Source organism: Epinephelus lanceolatus, chromosome 7 (assembly GCF_041903045.1).
Source record: "Epinephelus lanceolatus isolate andai-2023 chromosome 7, ASM4190304v1, whole genome shotgun sequence".
NCBI classification, from domain to species: Eukaryota; Metazoa; Chordata; class Actinopteri; order Perciformes; family Serranidae; genus Epinephelus; species Epinephelus lanceolatus.
The window spans coordinates 43804606-43832193 of record NC_135740.1 but is presented as its reverse complement, the minus strand read 5'-3'; the positions used below and the strand labels follow the sequence as shown (position 1 = coordinate 43832193).

General features: G+C 40.7%; 1 protein-coding gene across 3 annotated transcripts in view; it reads left to right on the top strand.

The window, feature by feature from the left end:
* LOC117261049 (transcription factor COE3) overlaps nucleotides 1–27588 on the top strand; it is a 201174-nt gene that overhangs the window by 150585 nt on the left and 23001 nt on the right. For all 3 annotated transcript variants that reach the window (XM_033633252.2, XM_033633253.2, XM_033633251.2), the window contains exon 11: nucleotides 12660–12748. In XM_033633252.2, coding sequence (XP_033489143.1) covers nucleotides 12660–12748 — 89 coding nt within the window. The remainder of the gene's footprint in view (nucleotides 1–12659; nucleotides 12749–27588) is intronic.

Sequence of the window (27588 nt, the reverse complement as noted above, 5' to 3'; positions counted from 1 at the left end):
GGTGGCTCTCGGAGGAGGAAGCAGAAGGGGAGTGGGTGTTCTTCTGTTGCTCTGGTCCCGGGAGCCACCAGAACGACAGGCGGCGAGATGTTCATCCGGGTTATAGATGCTCCATGGAGAGAGGCCGTGTCACTCCCATGACAATCGTAGATGAGGGAGAACGAGACGAGGTTACCTGCAGTTCTGAAAATACCTAGCAGCTGTCAGCAGGGACGAGTCTGATCATGTGTTCACGAAAATCTCTCGGTCCTGCTCTCACATCACTTCATTTGTCTTCATCTGTCACCACGAGGAGACACTGACTGTCCGGATATCATTAGAAGCTGTGAGCTGAATTATTACAGCTCACTCATATTTAATATTAAATCATAAATCAGCTGATATCCTCTGTTTTTCTTCTTGTTAACAAATGTCACGAAAATGACCCAAACCAACTATGAACGGACCGAGGGAAAGCATCTAGTTTCAGGAGTCATTAAGACAAATTGAGGTTTTCCCAAACAGAAAAGTTTGTCTAGCAAAAAATGATAAAGTCTGTGTATTTGGCCTTTTCTTTTATTGGATAATACAGGCAACAAGTGACAGGAAAGTGGGGAGAAAGAGGGGACGACATGCAGCAAAGGGTTGCAGTCAAACTCGAGGCACTTCAGTAAGCACACAACCTGATTTATGGCAGGGCTCTCACCACATTTGATGAGTGTCACTCAACAGGAATTAAGGAGCCACACGATGTTTTCAATTTATGCTTCGACAAAAGGTCTTAGTTGTCTCGATGGTAAAAACAAAACAAAACACTACCCTCCGTCCAGCTTGTTTAGTTGCATTATATCATCCCAACCGGTGCATATACTGTTTCTTTTGTGTCCATATTTGAACTACTTGTTTCCTTTTGCATTTTGATAATAAAGGGATTTGAATGAAGTTTATTGAAGAGGTAGAGATTTTAAACTTCTATGAGAAAACATTGGAGGTGGTCAGTGTGTTAATTGGACCAAACAAAGGAGCTACAGGGTGAATATGTTTTGGTCCAACAAATGCTGGACGTGGACGAGGAGATGCACTTTTTTTTCCGGATGTCTGCCAACTGTTTCGATGATCTGGTAAACTGGATCCGACCCTGTGTTGCTGACACTGGGACACACAAAACTCCAGTGGACATGTCAGGCAGGCTCAGTGTGACGGCCCAATCATATAACACAACAAAATATGACTGTGTCTGAGACATAGAAGAATTCTCCACAATTCTCTCTGACACTTTTCTGTCAAAAGAGACTTTTCAAAAGTGTCGATTGCCCTATCATACATCAGGCGTTAGTACACTGCGCTCACTCTCTACCAGGTGAGCTACCTGGGCACCTCTGAACATTAGGTTTGTTGACAAGAAGAAAAATATAGAATTACATCAGATTGTTTCTTTAAATTTCATGTTCATGGTCAACATAAAGATAAATCTATAGTTAACAAACCAAACGTAGCGTCCCCTGATGTTGTGTTTGTTTCGGCGTCCTCTCTGATGACTGAGTGATGAATTGAAAGTCAGAGGAATAAAACAGCAGATCAATAAGCCGGTGAAAGGATGCATACAGGGTGTTATGGCTGCTTGTCAACAGCCTTGCACCCCCCCCTCCTCGGCCCCAGCTGACGCCAGTTGGCCACTTGACAAGCAGCAAAACAAATCAGCCCGTCCACTTAAGGCTCAGCATGTTGAGCTGTCTGTCAGACCCCCCCACCCTCAAGGAAGTGAGGAATGATCAGCAGTGGCGATCTGCGGGCAGCGAGGCCAAACGCCGCTCTGACCTGCATCAATCATACAGCCGGGGGAGATGGGAAATTGCAGCACATGTTGCTGTGGGATGGAGACGTGTCGGGGGAGTCGCCACTCAGCCGCCTGTTTCATATGGAATATATGGAGTCTATTTGAAATGATAAGTGTAATACAGAAGGAAGCCACGCAGAGCTGCTGCTGATAAAGTCTATCGGCGGCTCATCGGGGACATGACTGCGCCTTCGACAAGGCCATCACCGCAAAACAAAAAAGGTAAAGGTGAGGAGGGATCCCCCCCAAAGTGCATATTTCATCTCCGGCTGGTAAATATGTACAAAGCAGCCGCGTAGAAAAACAGATTCCCACTCAGAGAGGCCCGACGGCGGTGAGAACCAGCAAATGAAAAATAGCGAGCGATAAATAAATGTAAACAGTTGTGAGGAGGAGGATGTAAACAGAGGCTTAGTGGATGTATACATGCTCCTCTGAAGCATGGAGGCCTGTGGAATTGTGGGAGCTGATGTGAGCGGGGTAATGAGCCTGCAGAGATGTTCCAGTAATCCAGCATCCTCCCTCCCTCCAGACCTCTGATCCTCTGATCTGTTATCAGCCGGCATCTGCAGCACCAACACAGGAATTATCACAGACTGAACAGAGAGAGGAAGAGGAAGGTTCACCCTGACTTCATCTCTCATTCTCTGTCAGTTAGATACAGAACAGGTGAGCCTCACCTGGAGTTTAGTTTGACACAGAGACAAAATTTATGACACAGAAAGACAAAGGAAAGAATAAAGACAAAGAGCACTCCACTATATTCTACACTATAATGTTAAACTCATCGTCATTTTTATTTGTTATGATGATATTGTTGCAACACGTTAATCAGTAAAATTGGGGAAGACTGTGAATCACCAAAGCTGGAATACAAACTGAGCAAAGAGGGTCGCTGCCAATGGACTGTTGAAGTTGGAAAATAAAAATATTTATGTATATAAATAACAGAGGGCCTAGAATTGATCCTTGCGGGACACCCTTTTTTGCTTGATTTGAAACCACTGGCAAAAACTGTTGTCCCATAATGCAATGTGTCTTGAAGATAAAGAAGCTGGACAAATTAGCTTCAGTGAGGAATGAAGTTGGAAGATTTTTTTCTTTTGGTGATGTCTGTTTCAGCACAAAGTAGATTAGTAAAGAAAGTTCATTTCTTGACTAAAAGACAAAGTAAACACTGTTAACGTTAGTATTTTGTGTATGTTCTATAGTAGTACATCATAGTAAACATGTTACTCAAAGAACCAAACATTTCATCACCCTGCAGCCCAATGTTACCCTTCATCAGGAAGGTGCAGGGTTCTGGATTTCAGGGTATCTGGGTTCAGGGTTCAGACATATGTTGAGGTTGTTGGTTTCAGGTCTGTCTCATGTCACTCTGATGGCGTTGTTGGTATGACCCTGATTTGACATCTGACACCTTCAAGGTGGGCTGTTTGAGTTTGTGTGTGAGAGAGTCCAGGTGTTACCATGGGAACAGGCTGTTGGGCAGGTGCTGTGGTTGGTCAGTGAGGCATTTTGTTAATGAGTTTGGACAGCAGAGACTTTTGGGAAGGTAGCCAGAGCTTTGGGTCTGTGTGAAAATATTTTACCTGCTTTTAATTTGAAAGAACAGTTAGATCAGAATACAAACATGAGGCAGAGTAGTGAGTAATTAATACTAACTTCTTCACTTTGTTTATTGCTGCAAGTACTACTATTACTGTTGTTTATGTTGAAAAACACTGTAGGTGGTGGCAGCAACTGCTCACTATCTAAAAGAAATGTTATGACTATAACTACTACTACTACTACTACTACTGCTATGACTTCTACTACTACCATCTGTAGTTTTGGCACTTCTTAGAGCCATAGAATATTCAGTCCCCCAAGATTATTGGTAACGATTCTTAGTCATCCGGGTCATGGTAATCTTTAGGGCTATATCGTAGTCAAAAGGACTTGCTTGACTTTCTTGAAGACGTTTCACCTCTCATCCAAGAGGCTTCTTCAGTTCTGACTGACAGAGTCGCAGGCTTTAAACCCTGCGTGGGTGTGTTAGTGTTTGGGTGTGAACCCTTAGCCTTAACCAGTCCATTAGAACTGGAGAAGCCTCTTGGATGAGAGGTGAAACGTCTTCAAGAATCTCAAGCAAGTCCTTTTGACTACGATATAGCAGTCAAGATCCCCCAAGTTTACTAAAATCCACAAATTCCCGGAAGAAATTCAGAGTACATGACCTCAGTGTCCACAATAATACATTCAGAAGACAGTAAAAGCAAATAATGTGAGTAAAAATGGAGTATTTATAAAACCATACAGACAACAGAGGATTCACTACAGAAGACTGCAGTAGTACAGATAGAACAGTGGATGCACTTCTAGTGTTAGTACCAATAACAGGGCCACAGCCAGGATTTTAAAAATGCAGAGGTCAGGATTTTGTAGCCCCTCACCAACACCAAACACAAAAAATATGTCATTTATTGAGTAAAATGCCAAACATTAGCTGCTCTGATTTCTTGAATTTTCTCCTTCTCTCTGTTTTAAACTTTCACAAATTGAATTTCTTTGGGTTTTTGAGCATTGCTTGGACAAAATGAGACATTTGAAGACACCAGTTTGGACTCAGGGAAACTGTAGAGGGTAGTTGTCACTATTTTCAGATATGGTATGTACTAAACAATAAATTAATGCATCTGTAAAAAAAATAAGTATATTTATTTGGATTGGATTTTTTAGTATTTTATTTATGCAGTTTGCCATTCAACAATATTCAATTCCCAAAATGGAGGTCTTAAATTTTTAATAGATATTCTAACACTACTGGAATAAGCCGACTAAATACCCAGTATGTGTAATGGTTTAAGTGTAGTATATAAACTCCCCCAAGATTGGAGGTCATGTACTCTGAATTTCTTCTGGGAATTTGGGGTTTTTAGAAATCTCTGGGGAGTTTATTTTCTACAAATGAAACATTACACATAATGGGTATTTATTTGGCTAACTCCAGTAGTGTTATACTACTCATAGATGCATTTAGACCTCCATGTTGGAGGGCTATAAACTACATGAATAGAATACAAAAAATCCAGATAAATAAAAAATGCGAATGCAAGTTCTTTTATTGATTAATTGATTGAATTGTTTATTTTATAAAATATCAGAAAATAGTGGCAGATGCCTTCTACAGTTTCCCAGAGTCCAAGTTGACATCTTCAAATGTCTTGTTTTATTTAAACCAGCTGCCAAAAACTTAAAAAGATTCAGTTTACTGAGATACAGAACAGAGAAAAGCAGAAAATCTGGGACACTGAATAAGCAAGAAACAGCAAAATGATAATTGTTTCAAAATTAAAATGGTGTCTGGGTGGTGGTGGGGGGCTACGCTGGGGGAAGTCAAACTGATGATCTCAGTATGTATAAGCTACTGGTACTAACACTATAAGGACACCCACAATTCTGCCTATGCTACTGCATTCTTCTGTAGTAAGTCCTCTGCTGTCTGTACGGTTTTATATATATACTGAGTTTCTACTCGTATTATCCCCTTTTATTGTCTTCTCATCGTATTATTTTATATTGCCTTCTGGTTTCATTTTACTGTATGTAGAAGTATATTTTATATATGTGACACTGTCTTTTATTTGACTGTTAAAGTTCCTTTTAAAACCAGCTATTCTGATTATTTGAAAGTTATTAATCAAGCAGGACCTTTTCGATCATTATTATTCCGGTTTTCACACACAGTTTTAGTGTTTTTGTAGCGGGTGGATGTGAACGTCTCTGCTCATAAATGTGTAAATATTCACAGCTCTGACCCGCCGCTCGCTGCGTCTCCTCGTCTCCTCTGATGCTGCAAATCTGCCGTCAAGAAATTAGTTTAACATGTAACCCGCCTCCCCTTTCTTCTCCCGTCTCTCCCCCCTCTTCCTCTCCTCAGTCACTTAGTCGCCTAATAACAGAGCGCTTCGATCAGCAGGACGCCAACCAACCGTTTGATCACTTTCACAGTGAGGAGAGAAAGGAAAAACCAAACGGAGAGGGAGAGCGATAAATACTTGATTAAATATATAAAGAATCCCCCCCCTCTCCTCTCACCTCTGAATTATCTTCCTCTCCTCCTTTTCTGATTTATAAAAAACATCAGACAGCAGGAGAAAACGACGGCCGCACAGAAAAAAGAGAGAGAGAGAAAAATCAATACAAATTACGATGGAGAAAGTGGCACTGATGCCTGGAATTGCAGCATATGTTTACACTAAATCAGGCAATCTGTCTTCATATGGGCGGTGTAATGCGTGGGGGTGGGGGGTGGGGTCAGGGTTCGCGCTGCCAGCCGCCGCTCTCCAATTACTCGGGCTCTTTGCAGGGAGGCAGCCGGTATCGATTGGCTAGGAGGGAGTACAGGGCCCTGCAGGCAGCCAATGGGGCGCTGGGGTCAAAGTGCGGCGAGATTTTAATAAGAGGAAGTAATGGGCTTAATTTCTACAGAGGGAGGGGAGGGGGGGGAGGGGGGGATGGGGGCGGCTCTGTCCAGAGGTTCATTAAAAACCTCTGTCTTTGTTTCTGTCTCCATCTGTGATCTCCTCTTCCTCCCATCATGATGATGAACAGATGATGAACAGAGGTACATATTCCTTCTCCCTCTTTTTAATTCAGAAGGTTGTCAGTTCGAATCCCAGCAAGATGCAGGAACAAATAAAATCACATATCATTTTAGACCTAAGTTTCCAAAGATCTTAAGGTTGAATTCTGGGAAAATGTGTCTAAAATGATGCACAGGACATCAAGAATGTTTCCATTTGATGCAACATCAACTCTTATTTTAGATTCAGCAACATTTCTCCATTTATTTCATGTTATTTAAAGTGTAATTTAGTACTGTGCACTTCTTCTGGTACATAATTTAGTAAGATGTATGTACAGTCAACAGTGTCAGGGGAAGTTTTTTGGCAGTAATTCTGTCATCCAGACCAACAACAATCAAAATCAGTGAAGAAACTGTGGCACTGCCTTGTTCTTTATATCCCCCAAGTCCAACATAGAACCGTAGTTATATATGTAACTGTCACTCTGAGTTTGGATTCCTAAAGAAATCAAGGACCTGGACCAACAGTTGTTGGGTCGGAGGCAGAAACCAATTACTTGGCCAAAATTTCTTAATGTCGTTTGAGTAGGCCACCCTGCTGGATCAGCCTCGTCATCGTGTTCTGAAACATGAGGCCATAAAGGCTCAGAACAAAAACGTGTGATTTATTTAGGCCCAGGAATAAAAACCACATTAGATTATTCCGCAGCAGTCAGTACTGGTGTGTTTATCTGGTTCCAGACCCTTGAATTCACCCACTCCACTGGGTTGACAGGTTTGTCTGGTATCGTGACGTGAAATGGTGGTTGCTCGGTTGACAATCCATTGATCTAATGAGCACAGTGACTGACTAAATTCTGTGATCATATTACAGTTAATAGAAAACAAATGTTGCATGCTCTGGCTCCAGATACATTTCTTTTATTTTGATGACGTTTCGGTCTTTTTTAACATTTTTTAATGTGGTGAATTAAAAAATGTGTATTATACTGGAAAGTGGTAGAATATGTAGTAGCTGTGATGACATGTGATTGGCTGTAGCTCCTGACACTTGGTTTAAAGGTCTTGATCTGTTGAGGGCCTCGAAATTGTTTTTTTGCTCTACCTAATGGTGAAGTATGATCACCTGATCATAATCAGCTGTGTGACGAAGGTGTGGCCTGTATGTTCCACGTTTTTCTCCTCACTGACTTGGTCAATCCATGTGAAATTTGGCACAGTGGTAGAGGGTCATGGGAGGATGCCAATGAAGCAATATTACATCAATTGGCCAAAGGGGGGCGCTATAGCAACCCATTGAAATTGCAGTCTTTGAATGGGCATATCTCATGCCCCGTATGTGGTAGAGACATGAAACTTTGCACAGAGATGCCTCTCCTCATGAGGAACACATTTGCCTCAAGAACCCATAACTTCCGCTTATATAGATTTTCCGCCATTTTGAATTTTTTGAAAAACACTTCAAATGGATCTCTTCCTAGGAAGTTTGAGCGATCTGCATGAAACTGGGTGAACATAATCTAGGGACCAATATCTAAAGTTCCCTCTTGGCAAAAGTTGGAAAACTTACTAAAACTGAGCTTCTATAAGGCAATGAATATTGCGGAGGGCGTGGCTCATCACATAAAGGTGTATAACATCTCAAGGGTTTCACCCATCACCACGCAACTTTGTAGGCATATGACCACACATAATCTGAGGGGACCCCTCCATTATTGACCCCATCAAACAAAATGGGGGCGCTAGAGAGCTCATTTCTTATCTAGGCCTAACCGCCATATGGATTTTTACTAAACTTGGTAGATATGTAGAACAGGACGCCTCAAGGTGACTGGAGAAATTTAACTCTAATTGGCAACTGGGTGGCACTATAACAACAGAAAAATGCTTCAAAATGGCTAAAATGCGACCGATCACTGTGGCTCCCCCTGTGGACCAATGTTGGTGTTTTTTCTTTTTTTTTTTCTAATTTTTGGTATGACTAAGTCATGGTATGGTATGCTGTACATAATCATGGAAACTGTCAGTGTGTCATTCTGTCTGTCAGTCATTCTGTCTGTCCCACGTTTTTCTACTCACTGACGTGGTCAGTCTATGTGAAACTGCACATAGGCATTTAGGACTGGCATAGGTAGAAGGTGACAAAGCTACCAATAGGTATGGACTAGTGATTGATGATCTTGAAGAAGGCCTGAAGGCTGAAATGTCTGAAGCCCATATGGAGCCAGAGTGTGTGACACTTGTTTTCTATAATGAAGTCTACTGTGAGTGATCAGCCCCTGGTTATAATTCTTGGTGTACGTTACTCAAACAATCAATGTGCTGACGACAGGAACGCCGTCCAGTGTACCAGTGAAAAGGCCCCTCAGTCTGTGCTGACTCTGAGACTTCTCCTCATGAGTTTAACCTCTGCGTAAGTGATAAACATGTCAAATAAGCTGGACCAGTCTGCTATAAATGGATGGTTTCATGAGCGAGTAAGTTTTTTTAGCCTGTTAAATTACATTTATTTGCCATTTGAATGTGTTTTATTCCTTTTAAGTCTGTCATCATCTAATGATGTTGCTCTATGTGGGGATTCATGCTGATATGTGTGCATATGAAAGGTTTAAGATCATGTTACTGTTTACTGGCAATTCAGTGACAGTGCTTCACAGGCGATGTTGCGGAGTAATGCCAAAGTAATGAACGGGGTATGTATGTTACAGGGAGTACGTAAATTAAGTCATGACATTACTTTTCTTGAGTGACGATCCCAACCCCTGTTACTCACTGTCACATCCTGAAATCACTACTCACCCCCATAATCAGTACAACATCCATCCTTCTGAGATTTCTTTGTAGAGAAACAGACAGGGATCAGACAGCTGGAACCAGAGGGACAATATGGTTAATAAAGTACGAACATATGAAATCACATAAATACAAAGGATTGAATCTCTCAGATAAATGTGCCACTGAGCAAGGCATCTTCAGTAGATCTGCTCAGAGCCCACGAGGTCACAGATCAGAAACGTTTCCTCCTGAAGATAAAGAGTTAAACATCACAGACTTCTTTCTCCCTCTCCATCGCTCGCACTCAGAGTGTAAATGGGTTTTTATTCAATTGCAGCATTTCCCATAGTGCCTTTCACTTGTTTTATAAGTTGGGTGTATGTACGCAGCGTTGAGAGGCAATCCGGTTTGGGACTCGCTGCTGATTGCTGCTCGTGTCATCCAGACGCATTATCTCCATTCATCCTCTGCTGCTCTGCATCCCCCCAAAAAGTCTCTTTGGGATCCAACAATGAAATCCCTCTTTCATGGGCGGCGGGCGGAGGTAATAGATTCACTCTCTGCTTCCTCTCGGGGAGGCAAGAAAATCCAACATGGCAGCAGCTCCTGCGGCGAGGGCCACGTCCCTCAGCGCTCTGTCACCCTTCAGATATCATCCCCACCCCAGTCGCAGCCTGAAAGCCCTTTTTCTCCTCTGCCGCCGCTCCGACAAATTTGATTTAGCAGCTCGCGGTCGCCCATTCCCGGGGAAAGAAAACAAATATTGTTATAATGGTAATAACATCTATTTGGGAGCGCCGGCAACAAACGGTGGCGGAGCCCTTTTGAAGGAGACCCCTCTGCGCTGCCGTATATAGCTGCCTTATTCTTATTCATGAAAGCCGCGGTTATGCATATTAGTGCAAACTAGCTATTCTACTCACTGGCATTTGGTGTGTCAATCATCCTTACAGAATACAAGAGCCAACGGTGACAAAAGCGGAGTGGGCAAGATCGGCTGACAAATTGTCCCCAAAGTCAAATTTGACAGCCTTTTATGATTAATGGGCTTGATTATGGAGAAGTATCTCCCCGAACTCATTTCCGGGTGTTTCTCCAACGTATGAAGAGGAGGAGGAGGAGGAGGAGGAGGAGGAAGGCAGATTGTTTGCGGAGGTGAATGAGTGGAGGAGAAAAGAAAAGAAAAAAGGGAGGGAAGGTTGGATTGAATTAGCGGTGAAAAGGCAGAGTGAGGAGGACAGATGGAGTGTGAGGTCTCACACTTAATAAACAGCAGGAAGATAAGAGATCAACTGACACTGCGCTCTCTGTTAGTGTTCACTGTTAATAAGAACCAACAGACTGAAGCTGAAGATCACTGAGAGGTCGCACTGTTTCACCAGCAGTGAATCAAAGTTAGCATCAGATGTTTGGTCAGATTTATCATCTTGTTTTCTGGTTTTTATTTTAGTCTTTAAAACCTCATTTTCTTAAAACAAGCATTGTTTCCAAAAGTGACAAATTTCCTGCGCACTGTTTAACTGCTGCAGGTTGTATATGATAACCTTTTACCTTTATCAGGTGTTGAACAAGCAAAACGAGTTTTAATGCATTGGTTCCCACAGAGTCCAGTGTTCTCCTCAGTCATCAGTTCATGGTCCAAAGAATTAAATACATTCAGCATCATACTTGTGTTTGGCCACATCGTCGAGCTAGTCTGCTGTCTGTTAGTCACTCACTCTGCAGCAGGAAACTGCTCTTTAAAATAAAAGCTCTGTGCCAGAAATTCACTGTACTTAAAAATAAAGTTTGTTTTTGACAAACTTGAGATATTCATGACCCACTAGTTGGGAAACACTCTTTTAATATATACACATATTATCCAATCACTTCGCTCACCTGGTAGGGCTGGGTATCAGTACCGTTAAAGCATCTACCAAAAAAACACAGTACAAGAAGTATCAAAACTTCTCCAGTCAAATGATACCTGCGTTTGATCCTATTTGTACCTAAATCTAGAAAAAAAAGACTATTTGTATGATTTTGTTTGTAGCCAATCACTGCAGTTAATCTGACGTGTGATTGGGCCACTACCTCAGCAGCTACAACCCAAACAGACTGTGGTGTAGTGAAGTTGAGTGTGGTGTGTCTGACAGAGCTGGCAGTAAAGCATGCTGAGATGCCACCAAAAGTAGTAGTGAATGTTTCAATTGACATGATGGGTTTCAAATGAAGTACAAATCAAAGGTATTTAACAAAGTACTCTTTAAGGGTACTGTTATCGTAATATTGAAGCCCAACTCAACATCAACTGGTGATAAAACGCTTTAAACACACACTCGAAATGAAAGAAGAAGACAAATCTATTGTTTAAAATTCTGTTTAAGACTATCACACTGTCAAAGTGTAATGAGACAACAGGTAAATAGGGACTTAAATACTAATATTCATTATAAATTTTTGGAAAAGTATCATGTAAACCACATCAATGTAAGAACCCAGACTGTCTGAAAGTCACAGAATTATAAAAAAAATAACAGAGTTTGTTTGTATCTTGACATTATCGGACAGCTGCTTGAACTTTGGCTACTTCTGTTCAATTAAAAAAGGGCTTTATATAAAGTTAATGTGTTGGTACCAAAACGCAGATACCTTGATTTGCTGGTTAATAGAATATTCCTGGTAGATCTGAGGAGGCTCAAGGATTTAATTAACTGTAATTAACCTCAACTAAAAAAAATGAAATGAGTTTCAAGGAAAGATCCTGAAGTTTCAAAGAAGTTTCAAGGCTTGATTGAAAAGTACAAATATATTGAGGTTGAATATTTCTCTGAACCAACCAATAACAAGACACAAGAAAATAACACTGAAAGAAATCTATTTTTATTATTTTTCCTGCTTTTTTCCCCCAGTTTTTATTCTTTTTTAAGGTGTGACTAAAATATGATTTCTTCCCAGAACGTTGAGGCTCATTAATACAAAATTTAAGGTGGAAATTTGAATTGAGGGTGGTCAGTAATTTCCTTAGTTACCAACATGACCATTAAAGTGATTTTAAAAATACTATAAATTGCCTCACTGTGAGGATACCCTGAGAGCAGTAACAAGTAACTTTAAATTATAGGATTTTATTTTATTTAAATGTATAATCTTTTCTTGTTTTTTGGTATTTGGGTTTCATGTTTCTGTTTCTAATATTATTTAAATTATATATACAATTACATTAATTTCTCTAGAATTGTTCAGGATGTGACGACTCACTGTTTCGTTAATGAAAATGTTCAGAAAAAAAACACGCGTACTCTTGAGCAAGGCATCACCTCCTGCCTACAGCAGGTGGAGCTGCTCGTGGTCACTCTGCTAGATATTAACTAAATTCAATGACAACCTGTCGGATGTTTATAACTCTGATGTCAGTATGTGTGTGTGTCTGTGCTACTCAGTTTGTTGGTGTGTGTGCCGGTTTGAATTCGTCTCTGTCGTCCTCACCGCCGCTCTCTGTCTGTGATCCTCCCGCAGCCTTGAACGAGCCCACCATCGACTACGGCTTCCAGAGGCTACAGAAGGTCATCCCTCGCCACCCCGGGGACCCCGAGAGGTTACCTAAGGTCAGTGGAGAAGAGTCATTAAGTCACTGCTGCATGCTCAGGTCAGAGGTCAGAGGTCACATTCAAGGCCAGTGGGTGAGCTTGGTTTCGTCTGGCAGGTACTTCCCAGAATGCACCTGTCGGTCAGAGCTGCAGTTTGGTTGTTTAATCAGGTTTTACAGCCACATTAAAGGCTGATTTAAATCTGAAGTGGCTGTTTGTCCCTCTGTGGACGCCGTAGACCACCTGCACTGCATGACTTTAAGGTTTCTTGTATTATTTAATGCAGCTCAGGACCAAGTTGCCTGATTGGATTTGTCGGTTCTGCTCGGTACGCTCTTTGGCACCGCCGGCTCTCCTCGCTGCCAGCGGGCAGATTGTTCCCTTCAAACAGGAAACAGCTGTTTATGGGAGCAAATCCTGCCGCTGCTGCTCTCGCTGCGTTTTGTTTCCCCCTTGACTGGCGAGGAGGAAGGTTTGGACGGCGGTGAGTCGCTGGCTGAGACACAGAGAGGGAAGCCATGATGTTAGAGTGTGACCTGATGAAGGTGTCAGGGTGGTGCAGGCGATGAGAGCTGATTGGTTCATCAGTGTTTCACTTCCCGGACAGACTCATGAAAACCAGCGGAGGAATGTAACTAAGTTTGTTAAGCATTGCACTTCAGTACAAATATAAGGTATTTGCACTCTGCTTGAGTATTTTCTTCTCATGCCACTTTATACTTCTACTTCGCTACATTTACCTGACAATTTTACATCACAGATTAAGATTTTAGCAAACAAAAAATGAGGAGAGTTTATAAAATAGGATGTTTTGAAATAAATTAAACCACCCAACACTCTGTATTAGCACAGCTGAAACAATCAGTCATTTAATTAATTAGTAAAATCACAGAAAATTAACGTAAAACTGTTTTGATGGTTAAGGTCATTTTACATTTCATGGTTCCAGCTTCACAAATGTGAAGATTTGCTGCTTTTTCCTTTTAATATTGCTAATAACTGTAATATATTAGTAATAATGTTGAGGTTTGGACTGTTGGTTGGACAAAACAAACACAGTGAAGGTGTCACTTTGGGCTCTGAGTCATTGTGACGAAATAATCAGTCGATTAATGGAGACAATAATCATCAGATGGATCCATAATGAAAATAACCATTAGTAGTTCAAAATGAGCTCCACCTCAACCAATCCTGCTTTTACATTAATGCATGAGTCACAATCATCTAGTGATGTCATATATAATGGTATAACAGTCACAGGGAACATTTTTATTTTACTGGTTATACTTTTTACTGGAATAACATTTTCCCCTTTTAAGGTTTTTGGAGGGTTTTCCTCATCAGCTGTGAGGGTCCAGGGACAAAGGGATGTCGTTGCTGTAAAGCCCTCTGAGGCAAATTGTGATTTGTGATATTGGGCTTTAGAAATGAAATAGAGATTGAATTGAATGCAGGACTTTTACTTGTAACAGAGTATTTTAAAGAATAGTTCACCCCAAAATCAAACATACATATTTGATCTTTTACCTGTAGTGCTGTTTATCAGTCTAGATAGTTTGGTGTGAGTTGCCAAGTGCTGGAGATATCGGCTGTAGAGATGTCTGTCTTCTCTCTAATACAATGGAAGTAGATGCCACTCAGCTTGTGGTGCTCAAAGCACCAAAAAATACATTTTAAAAACTCACAGCAATGTCTCTTTCCAGAAATCATGACCTGGTTACTCAAGATAATCCACAGACCTTGTTGTGAGCAGTTTCATGTAGGAACTATTTTCTTTCTACTGAACTACACCTGCCAACTGTATCACGACGCAGAAGGAACAGGGTTCCTGTAGTCATGGACAATCTGGAAAAGTCATGGAATTAGTAAAGATCATAAGATCATTGAGAGTTTTGGAAAAGTCATTAAATTTTATTGTGTAATGAAATTGTTAGAGTAATCCTTCATGGATAACCTTCCATGTAATGTAACACATTGGCAAACTTATTTTCTGTAGCTGACGACGTAATTTTGAAACTTAACTCCTTATTGTCTCCCCACGTTCTGTCTCATCCTCCATGCATGCCCGCTAGCTGAAATTATGCTTGAAAAAAGTTTGAATCTTGTATGTGTGGAAAATGCAGAGCAACTAGGGCAAGAAATAAATAATTCAGGTCCTTAAAAAGTCATGGAAAGGTTTTGAAATTTTGTCCATAAAATATGTGGAAACACTGAAGGAAGCATCATGGACAAGAGGCTCGTTCTCATGACAGTACGAGATTTAAACATTAGTAATGTCCATCTTGGCTGAGCTGTAACATTGGCCAGCACAGTGATGCTAGGTGAGCCAACAGTAGATGCACGCTTCCTTCTGCGCTGGCTTACAACAAGGAAAATGAATATTACATTGCAAAACTATTTTGATCTTTAGTTTACGTTTAAAGGTTTTCAAACAAGAATGTGGATATTTTTTCCGTAATTTTTTGTTTTGTTTTCACAGTGAACTAAATATTTTGAGTTAGGACTGTTGGTTGAACAAAATCAGATATTTAAAGTAAGGTTGCAGCAATATTCCAGTTTCAAGTCTTACCGTGATGTGAAAGTTGACAGTTATCGTACAGTGCACATTAGCTTATTTACAATATTGAAAGAAATGCAACTGGACGGAGAGTTTCACCTTAATTTTAGTTCTTTTCAAAGGGGAGAATCTTTACACATGCTGCCATTAAAAAATGGTTTCAGGTTTCAATTATAGTAATAAAACATTTGTAAAAGAAAACCCTTCCATTTTCATTCCTGACAGTAACAATAATTCTGTGATACCACAATACAGTGAGACAGTTACTATACCCTGAAAGTCTCATACTTTGTGACCCTATTTGAAGATATTTATGTTTTTTAAGGGAAAAAAGTCAGACTTTTTTTAAACAATTTTGGCAAAAAGTATTTGTCAAATGATTCGATAATGAAAATAATCATTTGTTGAAGCAGATGGATGTATGTTCATGATAACAACTTAATGTGAAGCAGGTTTTCAGTCTCTGCAGGTGGACTTTTTTATCTGTAGTGAAATGAAATGAAACCAGCTGCCTGAAAGCAGAGAAAAGCACATTTAAAAATCTATTAAACAACAGCAGGCTTTACAAACAGTGAAGAAAAGTGCCTTTGATTTAAAGTTAATGGTGTAAAAAACACAGGAAGCTCCTTTAAGATTTGTGTAGGAAAACATCAGTAGTGAAATCTGCCTGGTTTCAATATTTACCCACAGAAAGACATTAGTATGCACTCACACACACAGATACACACACACACACACACACACCTGCCCTGGTTAGTATGAAGAGATTATTTTGGCTGCTGCCGGCTGCGAGGCTAACTGAGGCAGATTCTTTGAGGCAGCGAGCGGCGGCGGCGAGCAGCAAGCGTCAGATGGGCTCTGACACTCGAAAGCAGCTGCCAAATTGAAACCATTTATCAAAATCTGACAACGGAGATCCAGTCACCAAAAAAGCAGTTTATTTGTAAATTGATACTAATAGTGAGCATACATTGTCTGGCCCCTTTGATGGCCTGATTTGCAGCCAGAGTGGAACGTCAAACACCCTCCACCCTCCTCTCCACCCTTTTAAATATTTATTTATTCAAAAGAAAACTCAATAAGACCACAGGTTTTTTCCTCCCAGACGTTTTTGGACATGAGAGAAAATCACAGCGATGCAGCGAGCTGTTGGCTCGCAGCCGGCGAGGCGACAGGATGCCGTGTTTTAGCGACGGGGATCATGTGACCGGGAAAGCGACGGGTTAACTCAGCTTGTCACTTCTCTTTTGTTTTCACCTGCCACCACTCTGTGGAGGACAGGAGGAGGAATGGAGAGAGATGTTTGGATGGCGAGGTTTTTTGTTCTTTAGACAGGCGGTGCAACACAGAACAGATTGATTCGTTGTAGGGCGTCAGGTGGTGCATTATGGGTGCAGTGTGGAGTGATTGTTCACCTAAACAAGAATGGTGAATATGGAAACCAGGAGGCAAAAAAAAACACAGCTGATTTTGTCTGAAAGATGAGAAACTGCTCTGGAGTTACCTCAAAGATAGGGTTAGCTTAGCTTAGCACAAAGGCTGGAAGCAGGCAGAACCTGTTAGCATAGCTCCATCAAATTCACATCCAAGTCTCTCTGATGTTGGCGCTAACAAGCCACCTTGTATCAGCTGGGTTTGTTGACCAAAGCCAAGGGTCAAGACAGAGAAGCTGAACCTTTATCTCAAATGAATTTAGCCTAGCTTAGCACAAAGACTAGAGGCAGGGGGAAACTGTTAGCCTAGCTCCATCAGAAGAGCAAAAAAACACCTTTAAACAACTCAAGGTTTGTCTGAGCTAATGAACATGTTTCTCTTAAGCTAACGATTTCCAATACATTTACATTTTTGTTTCCACACCTGATCAATAACATCAAACCACCTGTGAATCAGACAGGACTGGAGATGCTAACATGCTAACAGTGAGCAGGAGTAGCAGTGAGCCTTGCAGGTCGTTTCTGGCTGCATGAGTCCTCTCTGAGGCTACTGGACGGACGCTGAGGTGTCCGCTTGCAGCTGAGCCAGACTGGAAATGAAATTAGAGGGCTGAACCTGATCCAGGAGAAACCCCAGAGGTCATCAGTGACCAGTTGGTCTCACAGCCTATCAAACTGCCTGTTAGCTGCCTGTCTGTCTCAACTGTGGACAGACAGACATTAAACATTAGTTATAAATACTTGAAACGAATGACTAAAATATCCCTTTATTTGTAATGTAAAGGTGTGTAGCAATATTTGGAGCTTTACTTTGCTATTTGAATTATTTCACGAGCACCTTAATCTGGTTAATTTTAGGGTATAAAGAGTTTCTGTTCAGTTAATATAACGATGGAGAGTGTTTGATGGCTTTACTTCTGTCTGCTGCAAAGATAATATAAAACTATGCTCCCTTAATTATCTGAAGATATTGCCTCCAATGCCCCTTAATTTTAAGATGAGGGTCTTCTTAAAAATCCTGTTTCACTTTGTGTCTCAGTTTGCTCTTCAAGACTTTTAAAGTACTGATTTCGTAACCACCTTAATCTAAATAAGAAAATTATAATTTTAAGGTTAAGATAAGAGGTTCTGTGTACTTAATGTAAAACTGAGACTGATGGTTTTACTTTATCTCTGCAGCAACGATATTATATAAGTATGCCGCCTTAGTATATTAATGTAATGCCTCAAATGTCCCCTAATTTGTAAGATAGCTTTCATTAAAAATGGAAGCTACTAATTCTATCTTAACCCTAGTTTGAAAAGGGTAATTCTAAGGTGTAAATAAAGAGGTTCTGTTTGGTAAACACAGTATACAAGGCTGTTCTCTCTGTTGCAAAGAGAGTATAACGTCACGCTTTCTTAAATGTCTCTTAATTTTTAGAATGAGTCATTTTAATTTTAAAGATGAATTTTTTTTTGCTTTTATTTGATTGGACAGTGGTAGCATGAAGGGGGGAGAGTGTGGGGATGACATAGCCTCTGTACACGGGGCGCCAGCTCTACCAGATGAGCTACACGGCGCCCTAAAGTGAGAGTCATTTTAAAAATGTGACTCATTAATTTAGGAGCAGAAGCAACATTTAAAGCTTCACTTTGCTTTTAAAAGCCTTTAAGTTACTGATTTCACAACCATTCCTTAACCTGAATATAAAGAATATGCATTTTAAGGTATAAATTAAGAGGATTTGTTCAGTAAATACACAGACACATGTATAACCTTTATCTAACTACAAAGTCACATTGAGATTAAAACCTATTTTGCAAGTGAGACCTGGTCAGGGTCAGATAGCAGCATCAAATCACATCAGCGACAATCGGTGTGTCAGAATACGTCACATGGTACAGGACATTAACAAGGACGCAATATTTACTTTAGAAGTTGTGAGTTAATTAAAGCAGCTGTTGCTCGCTGTGACCACTTCCTTTATCTTAAGTTTAAATAACATAGATGGAGACTGTTTGGTGGCTGAACCTCTCTTTGCTGCTCCCTGAACTCTGAAATATGTCGATTTTTGTGAAGTAAGGGACGTTCTGTGGTGAAAAACAAACCAACCTTTAAAAACAAAACTCAGATTTAACAAGAAAATTAACGGCAGAAAAATGAGACTTCCTTTTTCTTCCCTCTCCTTCCTGATGATTTGTGGAGCATAAGGTGGAGATTAAGCGTGTTTGGCGTGTTGCGGTTTGCACCTTTAGCTCTGATCATTGACCCCCATCCCGACTGTGAGGGGGGAGGAGGGAGTCCGTCCGTTCAGGGATTATTAATTCCAACCCACTTCATGAATGAGGAGATTTCCTGCTCTCATTGAGAATAATGAGCAATATTCAATTCATGAGCTGAATTTCAATCCATTTCCTGTGAATGGAATTAACCCCACACCATGTCCCACATCATTAGAATAACCCTCTGCCTGATAATCGCTAATCTGGAGATCCGGCGCGATGCGGCTCTGCTGCTCCTGCACAGCGCCACGGTCCATCCATATTTTATAGAGATCAGCGGGGCGGCGGCTGTATCTGTAGCTCTGCTCGGGGTGATTTATCATTGTTAAGGCCGCTGTCTGATGGCTTCTCCTCCAGGGTCACACTGATCCCTGTTCGCCCCGCACCTCCTCAACCACGGAGCCGCCCCCCCGTAATTAAGCCCCTAGAAACCAATGGAGGAAAATAGAAAAAAAGAGAGCGAGAGGAGGAATATGTCAAGAGATGGACTGAAGAAGGGCAAGGTCACGAGGGTGCAGCCTCTGAGAGCTGTTTCTGGGAGCAGTACACTCTGATACTGAGATGTTTCTTTGTTTACAGTGAGAATATTTAACCTGCAAAAATATATTAATCATTACCAGGTCATTGTGTCCATCACAGAGAGGGTTAATTATGTTTAAAAAGTAATACTGTTTATTTAATATTTCTGATTTTATGCAGCTTTTAAAGGAGGATTAGTATTTCATTTCTGGAGCCAAGAGCCAAACTCTAAAAATTCTAAGTATTTAAAAAACACAGTGATTTCATACTTTAGTAATTTAACAGTTCAGTCATATTTTCAATAGATTTTTACTATCTCCATTGATTACACAAGAAACTAGAAAGTAAGGAGGTAGAGTGGGAGGTAAGGGAAGGACAAAAGGAGGTAGTGTAAATGTTCCCTTTTCCTACATTATGGTCTAAATGTTTTTTCAAAGCTTTGTTTTAATTTTAATAGTGAATACTGAATCACTCTTATCCTAATTTATTTGGGGTTTTATTTCTGTAAAAACGTGACATTTTAAGATATTAAGTATATTAAATAATATTGCATTATATGAGAGTAATCATCATATAAACTCCTCGACATTTTTGTGATTTGATTTGATTTGTTAAGCTGTTCCTCTTCAGAAAAATACTTGAATACAGTAACTGACTTGTTGGGATGAATATTATGACTCAGAGTGTCTTTAGGGCTGAATATGAAAGCAGGTGGATTCTGTTTATTTTTCTCTCTGATTTTCTGGTTCTGATTCTGCTAAAATTCAACAAAAATAAAAATATAGTTCATTCATTCATTAACTCTAACAGCTTATCCTGTTAGGGGTCGCAGGGGGGCTGGAGCCTATCCCAGCTACACTGGGTGAGAGGCAGGGTTCACCCTGGACAGGTCGCCAGACTATCACAGGGCTGACACATAGAGACAGACAACCATTCACACTCACATTGACACCTACGGACAATTTAGAGTCACCAATTAACCTGCATGTCTTTGGACTGTGGGAGGAAGCTGGAGCACCTGGAGGAAACCCACACTGACACAGGGAGAACATGCAAACTCTGCACAGAAGGCCAGTGGTTTCAAACCCAGAGCCCTCTTGCTGTGAGGCGACAGTGCTAACCACTGCACCACTGTGTCGTAGTCAAAGATATATAAACCTAAAGGGACAGTGTAACATTTTGGGGGATTTCACAGTGTCTAGTGGTTGCAAATTGCAACCAACTGAAGCTTCTCCTGGTTACACTTCCTTTGGTGTTCAGTGTTCAGGAGGTTTTTACCAGGAGCTGAATTATCCACAGAGGTCTCTTCCTCGACATAACAAACAAACCAGGGGTCTAATTTATGAAACAATGTGTAGGATCCTTACTAAAAATGCCCGTATGGACAAAAGCCAAAAACAGCATGCACCAAAAACATTCAACAATTTCTACAACCAGGCCTCTACTGCACCATCTGTGTCACAAATTTACCATCTCCAAAATGTTCGTAAGCATGGGTCAAAATTTCTCCCATCAAGTCTGTTTTTATTGATCACAGCTTATGCGTGGGAAGTGGGGTACGCCTCTTTCAGGCCTCACCCTTCAGGCAATGTTTATATGTTTATTAATGGTGATTAAAACAGGTAAAAACACCAAAATAAAGCAGTTTCACGTTAAAAAAACCCAGTGGTTTTCCAACTGTCTCATCGTGGAGGGGCTGATACAGTACAGTGGCCAACATGGAAGCATAAATGTCCCTATCTAGAGCCAGTGTTTGGTTTGACCACTCTGGGCTACTGTAGAAACATGGCGGTGCAACATGGTGATCACTGTAGACGAGGACCTGCTCCCTATGTAGATATAAACCGGTCATTTCAAGGTAACAAAAACACAACAGTTCTTATTTTCAGGAGATTATACACTAAAGAAAACATACTTATTATATTATATTCCACTTTTGCCAACATATCCTGCATCCTTCACACTGGATATTTAAAATAAATCAGAATTTGTTGTAGTTTTTTGCAGGATTATTGTAGAGGGTCACCTCACAAATGATCCTTACACAGGTTCACCTACGGAAGCCTTGTTAGGACTTTTACTTCCTCTAGATAGACAAGTTTGATCGTCTTCTCGGCACTCACATATCTGCTGCTCCTGGTGCATGATGGTCCTGAGAGTGACGGCACCAGGGAGACATAACCTGAGGAAGAACTTTAAAAAATATCCACTTATTTTTCTATTTCACATGAACACACACACTCTGGCTAAGATCAGTTTTTCTCAGTCTGAAGATGTTTTACCATTACCAGTGAGTCTAGGACTCCTCCTTCCTCCTCCTCCCCCTCCTCCCCCTCCTCCCCCTCCTCCTCCTCCTCCTCCTCAGTGCTGAGTTGATTAGACCCACTGAGGATGAACCAGAGAGAGAGTCTTGTTTCTCTCCACCTGTAAACTCCCTGTAGCTCCCTGTGTGGGTGTATGTGTGAACATTGTATTCATGTATCACACTGCTACAGTCACAGACCTCGACATGAAACACTCCTTTTTATTTTTAGTTTTCAGCTGCTGGTGGCTCCGAATGTTTCCTTATCCTCTGATATATTTTTTTTTAGTTTTTAAAAATACTCTTCAGACAATCAGTGGGGAGTAAACAGCTTGCAGGTAGCCATAGAGCTCTATTGTTGTCCAAGAACTATTGAAAGCACATCAATGGGCCACTCTGTTGTACAGGGTGACATGTCCCTACATCACCATGAGCACACACACGCACACACACACACACACACACACACACACACTCAATCAGACACACACCGTCCTGCTGCCACAAATACTCACTAGAGGACCAAATGTGAATTAATCCACTGCTGAAAATAGTCCCCAACAAATGCCCTTTTTCCTCAGCTGTGAAATTCCTGAGCCTTTCAAAGCGTGAAACTAAATATCTTCGAAGTAATTTATGAATTAAAGTTAATTCTGATGTTGTGACTCGTTCAAAAAGTCTCTAAAGAAATCTTAAAATGAGTAATTAAGTCAGGACCCAGCTGGTGTTCAGACATGATGAATTTATTTTTGCTCTGAAAACATTTAGAGACGTCGTATTAAAGGATTGTTAATTAAACAGAGAGAGAAATGTTCAGGTTGTTGGATTCCAACCAATTGAAATTAATTTATCCAAACTGCAGGAATGTGTTTTAATTTCCTGCGAATATTCTCACAGGAAGTTTTCACATTCTTCTTCTTCTCTCCATATTTTAATTTTCAACCCGACTTGAACTTTGCGGGGAGACGGATCAGCCAGATTATCAGATTAGATTAAAGTCTCATTTCTGTGTTTATTTTTAGTTTCTATGGATATGTTGCTCAAACTTAAAGGAGCATTCCACCAGTTTTACACATTAAGGTGTGAAAACATTCTGTGTCTCTGAAGGAGAAAATAAATGTGAAACAGAAAGCTGGCGTTTAAATCTGAAGGTGTGGAGTTTAGAGGACGTGTTCATTCAGAAGGCGCTGCCCGGTTGCATTATGGGAAATGTAGGATCCAGCCATCAGTAGTGATATGAGATACTTCAAACATAAATGTGAGATGATTCTGCTCTGGATCAGCAGCTTAAACACAAAGATCTTTTAATTTAAAATCTTCAGTTTGTAAGATTCATCATGTTTTTATGTTTTATTATTCAACAGTTAGTTCGGACCGAGCAGTTTGATCGAACATGAGAGCAGAGTTTAACAGCACAGAGACGTTTAACTACGCACGTATCACTCTGTTTTACAGGTGCTCAGAACTGTTAATCATGTTAATGGTTAATTAGTCTACATTAATGGAATCATAGTCACGCTCCTAGTCAGTACAACAGTATTCTGTATTGTGTGATATAGTGTAAATAATATGTTACAGTGTAATTAATAACTGTTCCACGAATGGCTCCTATTTATTATTTTTTGGGGGCTTTTTGCCTTCATTAGATGGGACAGTCTGCAGCAAGGACAATGCCTTCACACATGGGACTCTACCCACTAACCCACTGGGGGCTCTGGCTCCCAATTTCTAACAGAGATCCAAACCTAATTCTGAAACATATTGTCTCATGCATATATTTTATTTTATCTAATTTTATTTATGTATATATTTAAACAAATGTTAACATCAGGTACACTACTGTCAGCTATAGAAACAGTTTGGTTTGGTTTCCATAAGGAGAGAAGACTTTGCTACATAGGATAATTGTAATTGATATTTAATGTTTTTTTATTCATTGTATGATGACCAAACTTTTTTTGTCTCCACTAAGTAGATCATATATTCAGCTCAGTTTGTGCGTTTGTTTTAAAGCCGAATTACATAAAAATTACACACCCAATTTCTATAAAACTTGGTGGATGAGTGTAACATGGGCTAAGGAAGAACCTATTGAATTTTGGAGCAGATCCAAATCACTGGGCAGATACACCGGTTAGTTTTTCTCTTTCCAATACCCAGGATGGGACAGCGCTATCAGCAGTGCTAACAACAGCAACAGTGCTGACAGAGCCAAGAGTGACATCATACAGGATGGTATGAGAACCACCGTATGAGCACTGCTCTCGTGTGCACGCCCAGCATAGGCAGAGGGCAAAGCAGTGCCGATTAGCTTGCCAGTGGGGATATAAATAATATGATTGTGCAAGTAAACCATTATCTGTATCTGTATCTGTGTCTGTTTAACCAACTGAATTAGCTGTTTTCCTGACACCATGAAAAGTTGACTTTTTGGAGATACATGGTTCTCACAGGACAGCCACACTACAAACATATGACGATCTTACAGAATATGATGCATCGCTGTAGATTAAACTACCCAACAGGATATAGAGGTGTTTAAATGAGCACAACCTTAAACACCTACAGCAGTGATATGATTCCCAAAACATCAGATACAAAAGGAAAACACTGACTGCACAATGAATGGATGAACAGATTTTACTTTAAATACTTAAAGTACATTTTGCTGACAATGCACGCATACTTTTACTTAAGTATTTTGACAGTGTCCTTTTAGTACTCCTACTTCAATAAAGGATCTGAATATTTCCTCCACTGATGGTCTTCACACACTCGGGTGACCAATTCAGCCAATCATTAACCACATGTACTGAACGCCAACCTATCATTGGTATGGAGGAGATTATCCAATCAGCTGCCTCCATCTCGAAGCTGTTTTAGATGTCCAGTTATCCACTCTGACCCCCCCACTCCTCCCATCACTCCCCCATGAGTCCATCCATCTCCTCACAGCTGAAGGGAAACACCCAGAGACCCTCTCCTCCTCATCTCCCATCCCTCTCTCCTCCATCTTCTTCTCCCATATTCCCTCCTCTCCCACCTCCTCCCCCCTCTTGGAGGTGTGGGTCAGTGATAAGAGATGATGATGATAACCGGGAGCCAGTGCATTACCGTATCGATCGGGGCAGGCCTTTCAGCGCCGTTAAAGCGCCCAGCGCTCTGATTGCCGGCACTCGCGCTGACAGGAATCCAATGGCGCTGTCTGTGTGTGTGTGTGTGTGAGGGTGTTAATATGTGTGTGTGTGTGTGTGTGTGTGTGTGTGCGAGAAGGGTGTGGCCGAGCAGCTGATGTGTGTGTGTGTGTGTGTGATGGTGTGAATGGGGATGTATAGCGCAGCAGCAGCAGCAGCAGCGTTGAGGCAATTAGACGCTCTGACAGATAACAACACATCCAGCAGCAGCAGCAGCAGCAGAGTGAAACTGGATCTGATGCATAAAAACAGAAAAATCAACTTCACTTTGTTCAGTTCAGAACAGGAGGAAAAGAAACACTGATGCATCACACGGAAACTGTGTCTGTTTTAATGTTTTAAATGACTTAAGTCATTTTAAGCAGCTACAGAAGGGACGTTTTTTTGACAATTTATAAAATAATTTTTGTAGTTTGTAGATTTATTTTCCTCCAGGTTTCAGTTTTGGATGCTGGGTGCTACTTTTGTGGCTTTTTTGAGACAGTTTTCAAGAGTGCGGCAGCAGCTTGCATCTGAGGTTACTAAGCAACCTTAACAAGCACCGTATCATAGCCTGTTTTCCTGAAATCCTGAGTGCAGAGCTGATCTTCTTCCAGGTGCTGTTGATAAGTGTGTAGGCCCATCATCTGTGGGACAGATGTAGAGCTCTGGGTAGCCCTGCACTAACATGATCAACTTCTCCGTATTTATCACAGACTGATATTTACAGAAGAAGGGAAATATATCTGTCGACTGCGATCAGTTGGTCCTCATCACATGACATGCAGGGCGTGCTGCTGAGTTCCAAACATTGAACTGTATTGAAAACAGTGAATTTGAGGGTGCAAAAAACGTGGCATGTGTACGGCCCCAAAAACAACTGTTGACCAAAGGCTTCCAGTTTACCGCATAAACTTCCTGCCTGTGATGAGCGAGGTGCTTCAAAATAAAAGGACTAGTGGTTCCACTTTGAATTATTTCATTATAACACTTTCCCGTTTAACTTTATCGTAGCAGTACTTTATTTAATTTTATTAAACAGGAGCCACTTCTTTTTAACTGTACTGTAGCTGGAGTTTATTTAGTAGTTTAATATCCATAGATTTGGAGGTATTTTCAAAAATATCTAGGTATATATTGTGTATCACAATGTAGCCTAAAAATAATGGCAATATTATCTATATCTCATATCGCCCAGCTCTGCTGTGAACTGTTGTATACTTCTACAGTACCTCTACAGGCCTCTAACATGCGGACTGAGGGAGGAGCATGATGGGAATTATTTTCATTATTAGTTTCCATTTTCTCTGCTGATCAATTATTCATCTGGTCTATAAAATGTCAGAAAATACTGACAATTATGTAACAACGTTTTGTTCAACCAACAGTCCAAAACCCAAACAGAAAAACAAAGTGTTTGGTGTTTTTGCTTTAAAAAATCTCTGAAACTGTGAAAACATTTTCAGAATACTGCACCATTATTTTTCTGTCAGTCAGCTAATCAATAATCGACTAATTATTTCAGCTCTAAAGTGAACATAGATATTTAATTTGTTATTTTCTTGTTTTAAAAGAAAAACTGACTCTTAAATCTCAGTAGTTAAAGTGTCCTTGAATACAATAACAACAGTCTCCATCACATTTTCATGGAATAATAATATAAAATCTGACAGTAAATATGATATAAATTATATTTATTTTTTACTTTAAGACACTTAAACCCTGAAAAAGCTTTGATTTTTGATCAGTGACCAATCAGAGCAGAGCTTCATGAGACAGAAACACCTGCAGAGGTTCATCTGGAGTCAGATTTTACTGCTGGGAACGTGCCCCGCTTCACCTGCTGTGTTAGAACGATCAATACTGATGTTCGATCAGGACATTGAAGAGTTATTGATTGATTCGCTGCTCTTTTTCTGTGGTGGATTTGTGAGGGTTGATTTTTTTGGAGGGAAAGAATCTGGGTAGTTGTAGTTGGAGTGCCTGATTCACAGATCAGAGAGCTGCGGCCAAGAACAAATGAACAAGTACACACACACACACACACACACTGAGCAGCAGCAGCTCTTCAGCAGCGAGGCCTCGGAGGCGTCATTAACTTGAGAAGGCTGTTGTGTCTGTCAGGACCTAATGAAAATAGAAGGAGGACACACACACACACACACACACACCCACACCACATTCACACACAATGTGCACAAAATACACACAAAAGAGGTAAAGTCTTTTGTGTGTGTGGCTTCAGTGTCTGTGAACTGTATTTTTCAGGTGTGTGTTTCTGCATATGTTTGGTATGTGTGAGTAGCAGTTTGCGTGTGTGTGTGTGTGTGTGTGTGTGTGTGTGTGTGTATGACAGGCAGCTGCTGCCTCGTGGCGTCTCGCTGCTGCAGCCGAGCGAAGGAGACATTAACTAACTTCTGTTTTCTAATGGAGATTAATGAAGCCAGAGGAGGAACACACACACACACACACACACACACAAAGCTACACACAGAAGTACACAGACAAACACACAGAGACACACACTGGCAAACACACGTCCTTTCACCTGCTGATTTTAGGTTTTACTTTAAAAAATAAAAGGAGACAAAAGAAAGGTAATTTAAAAA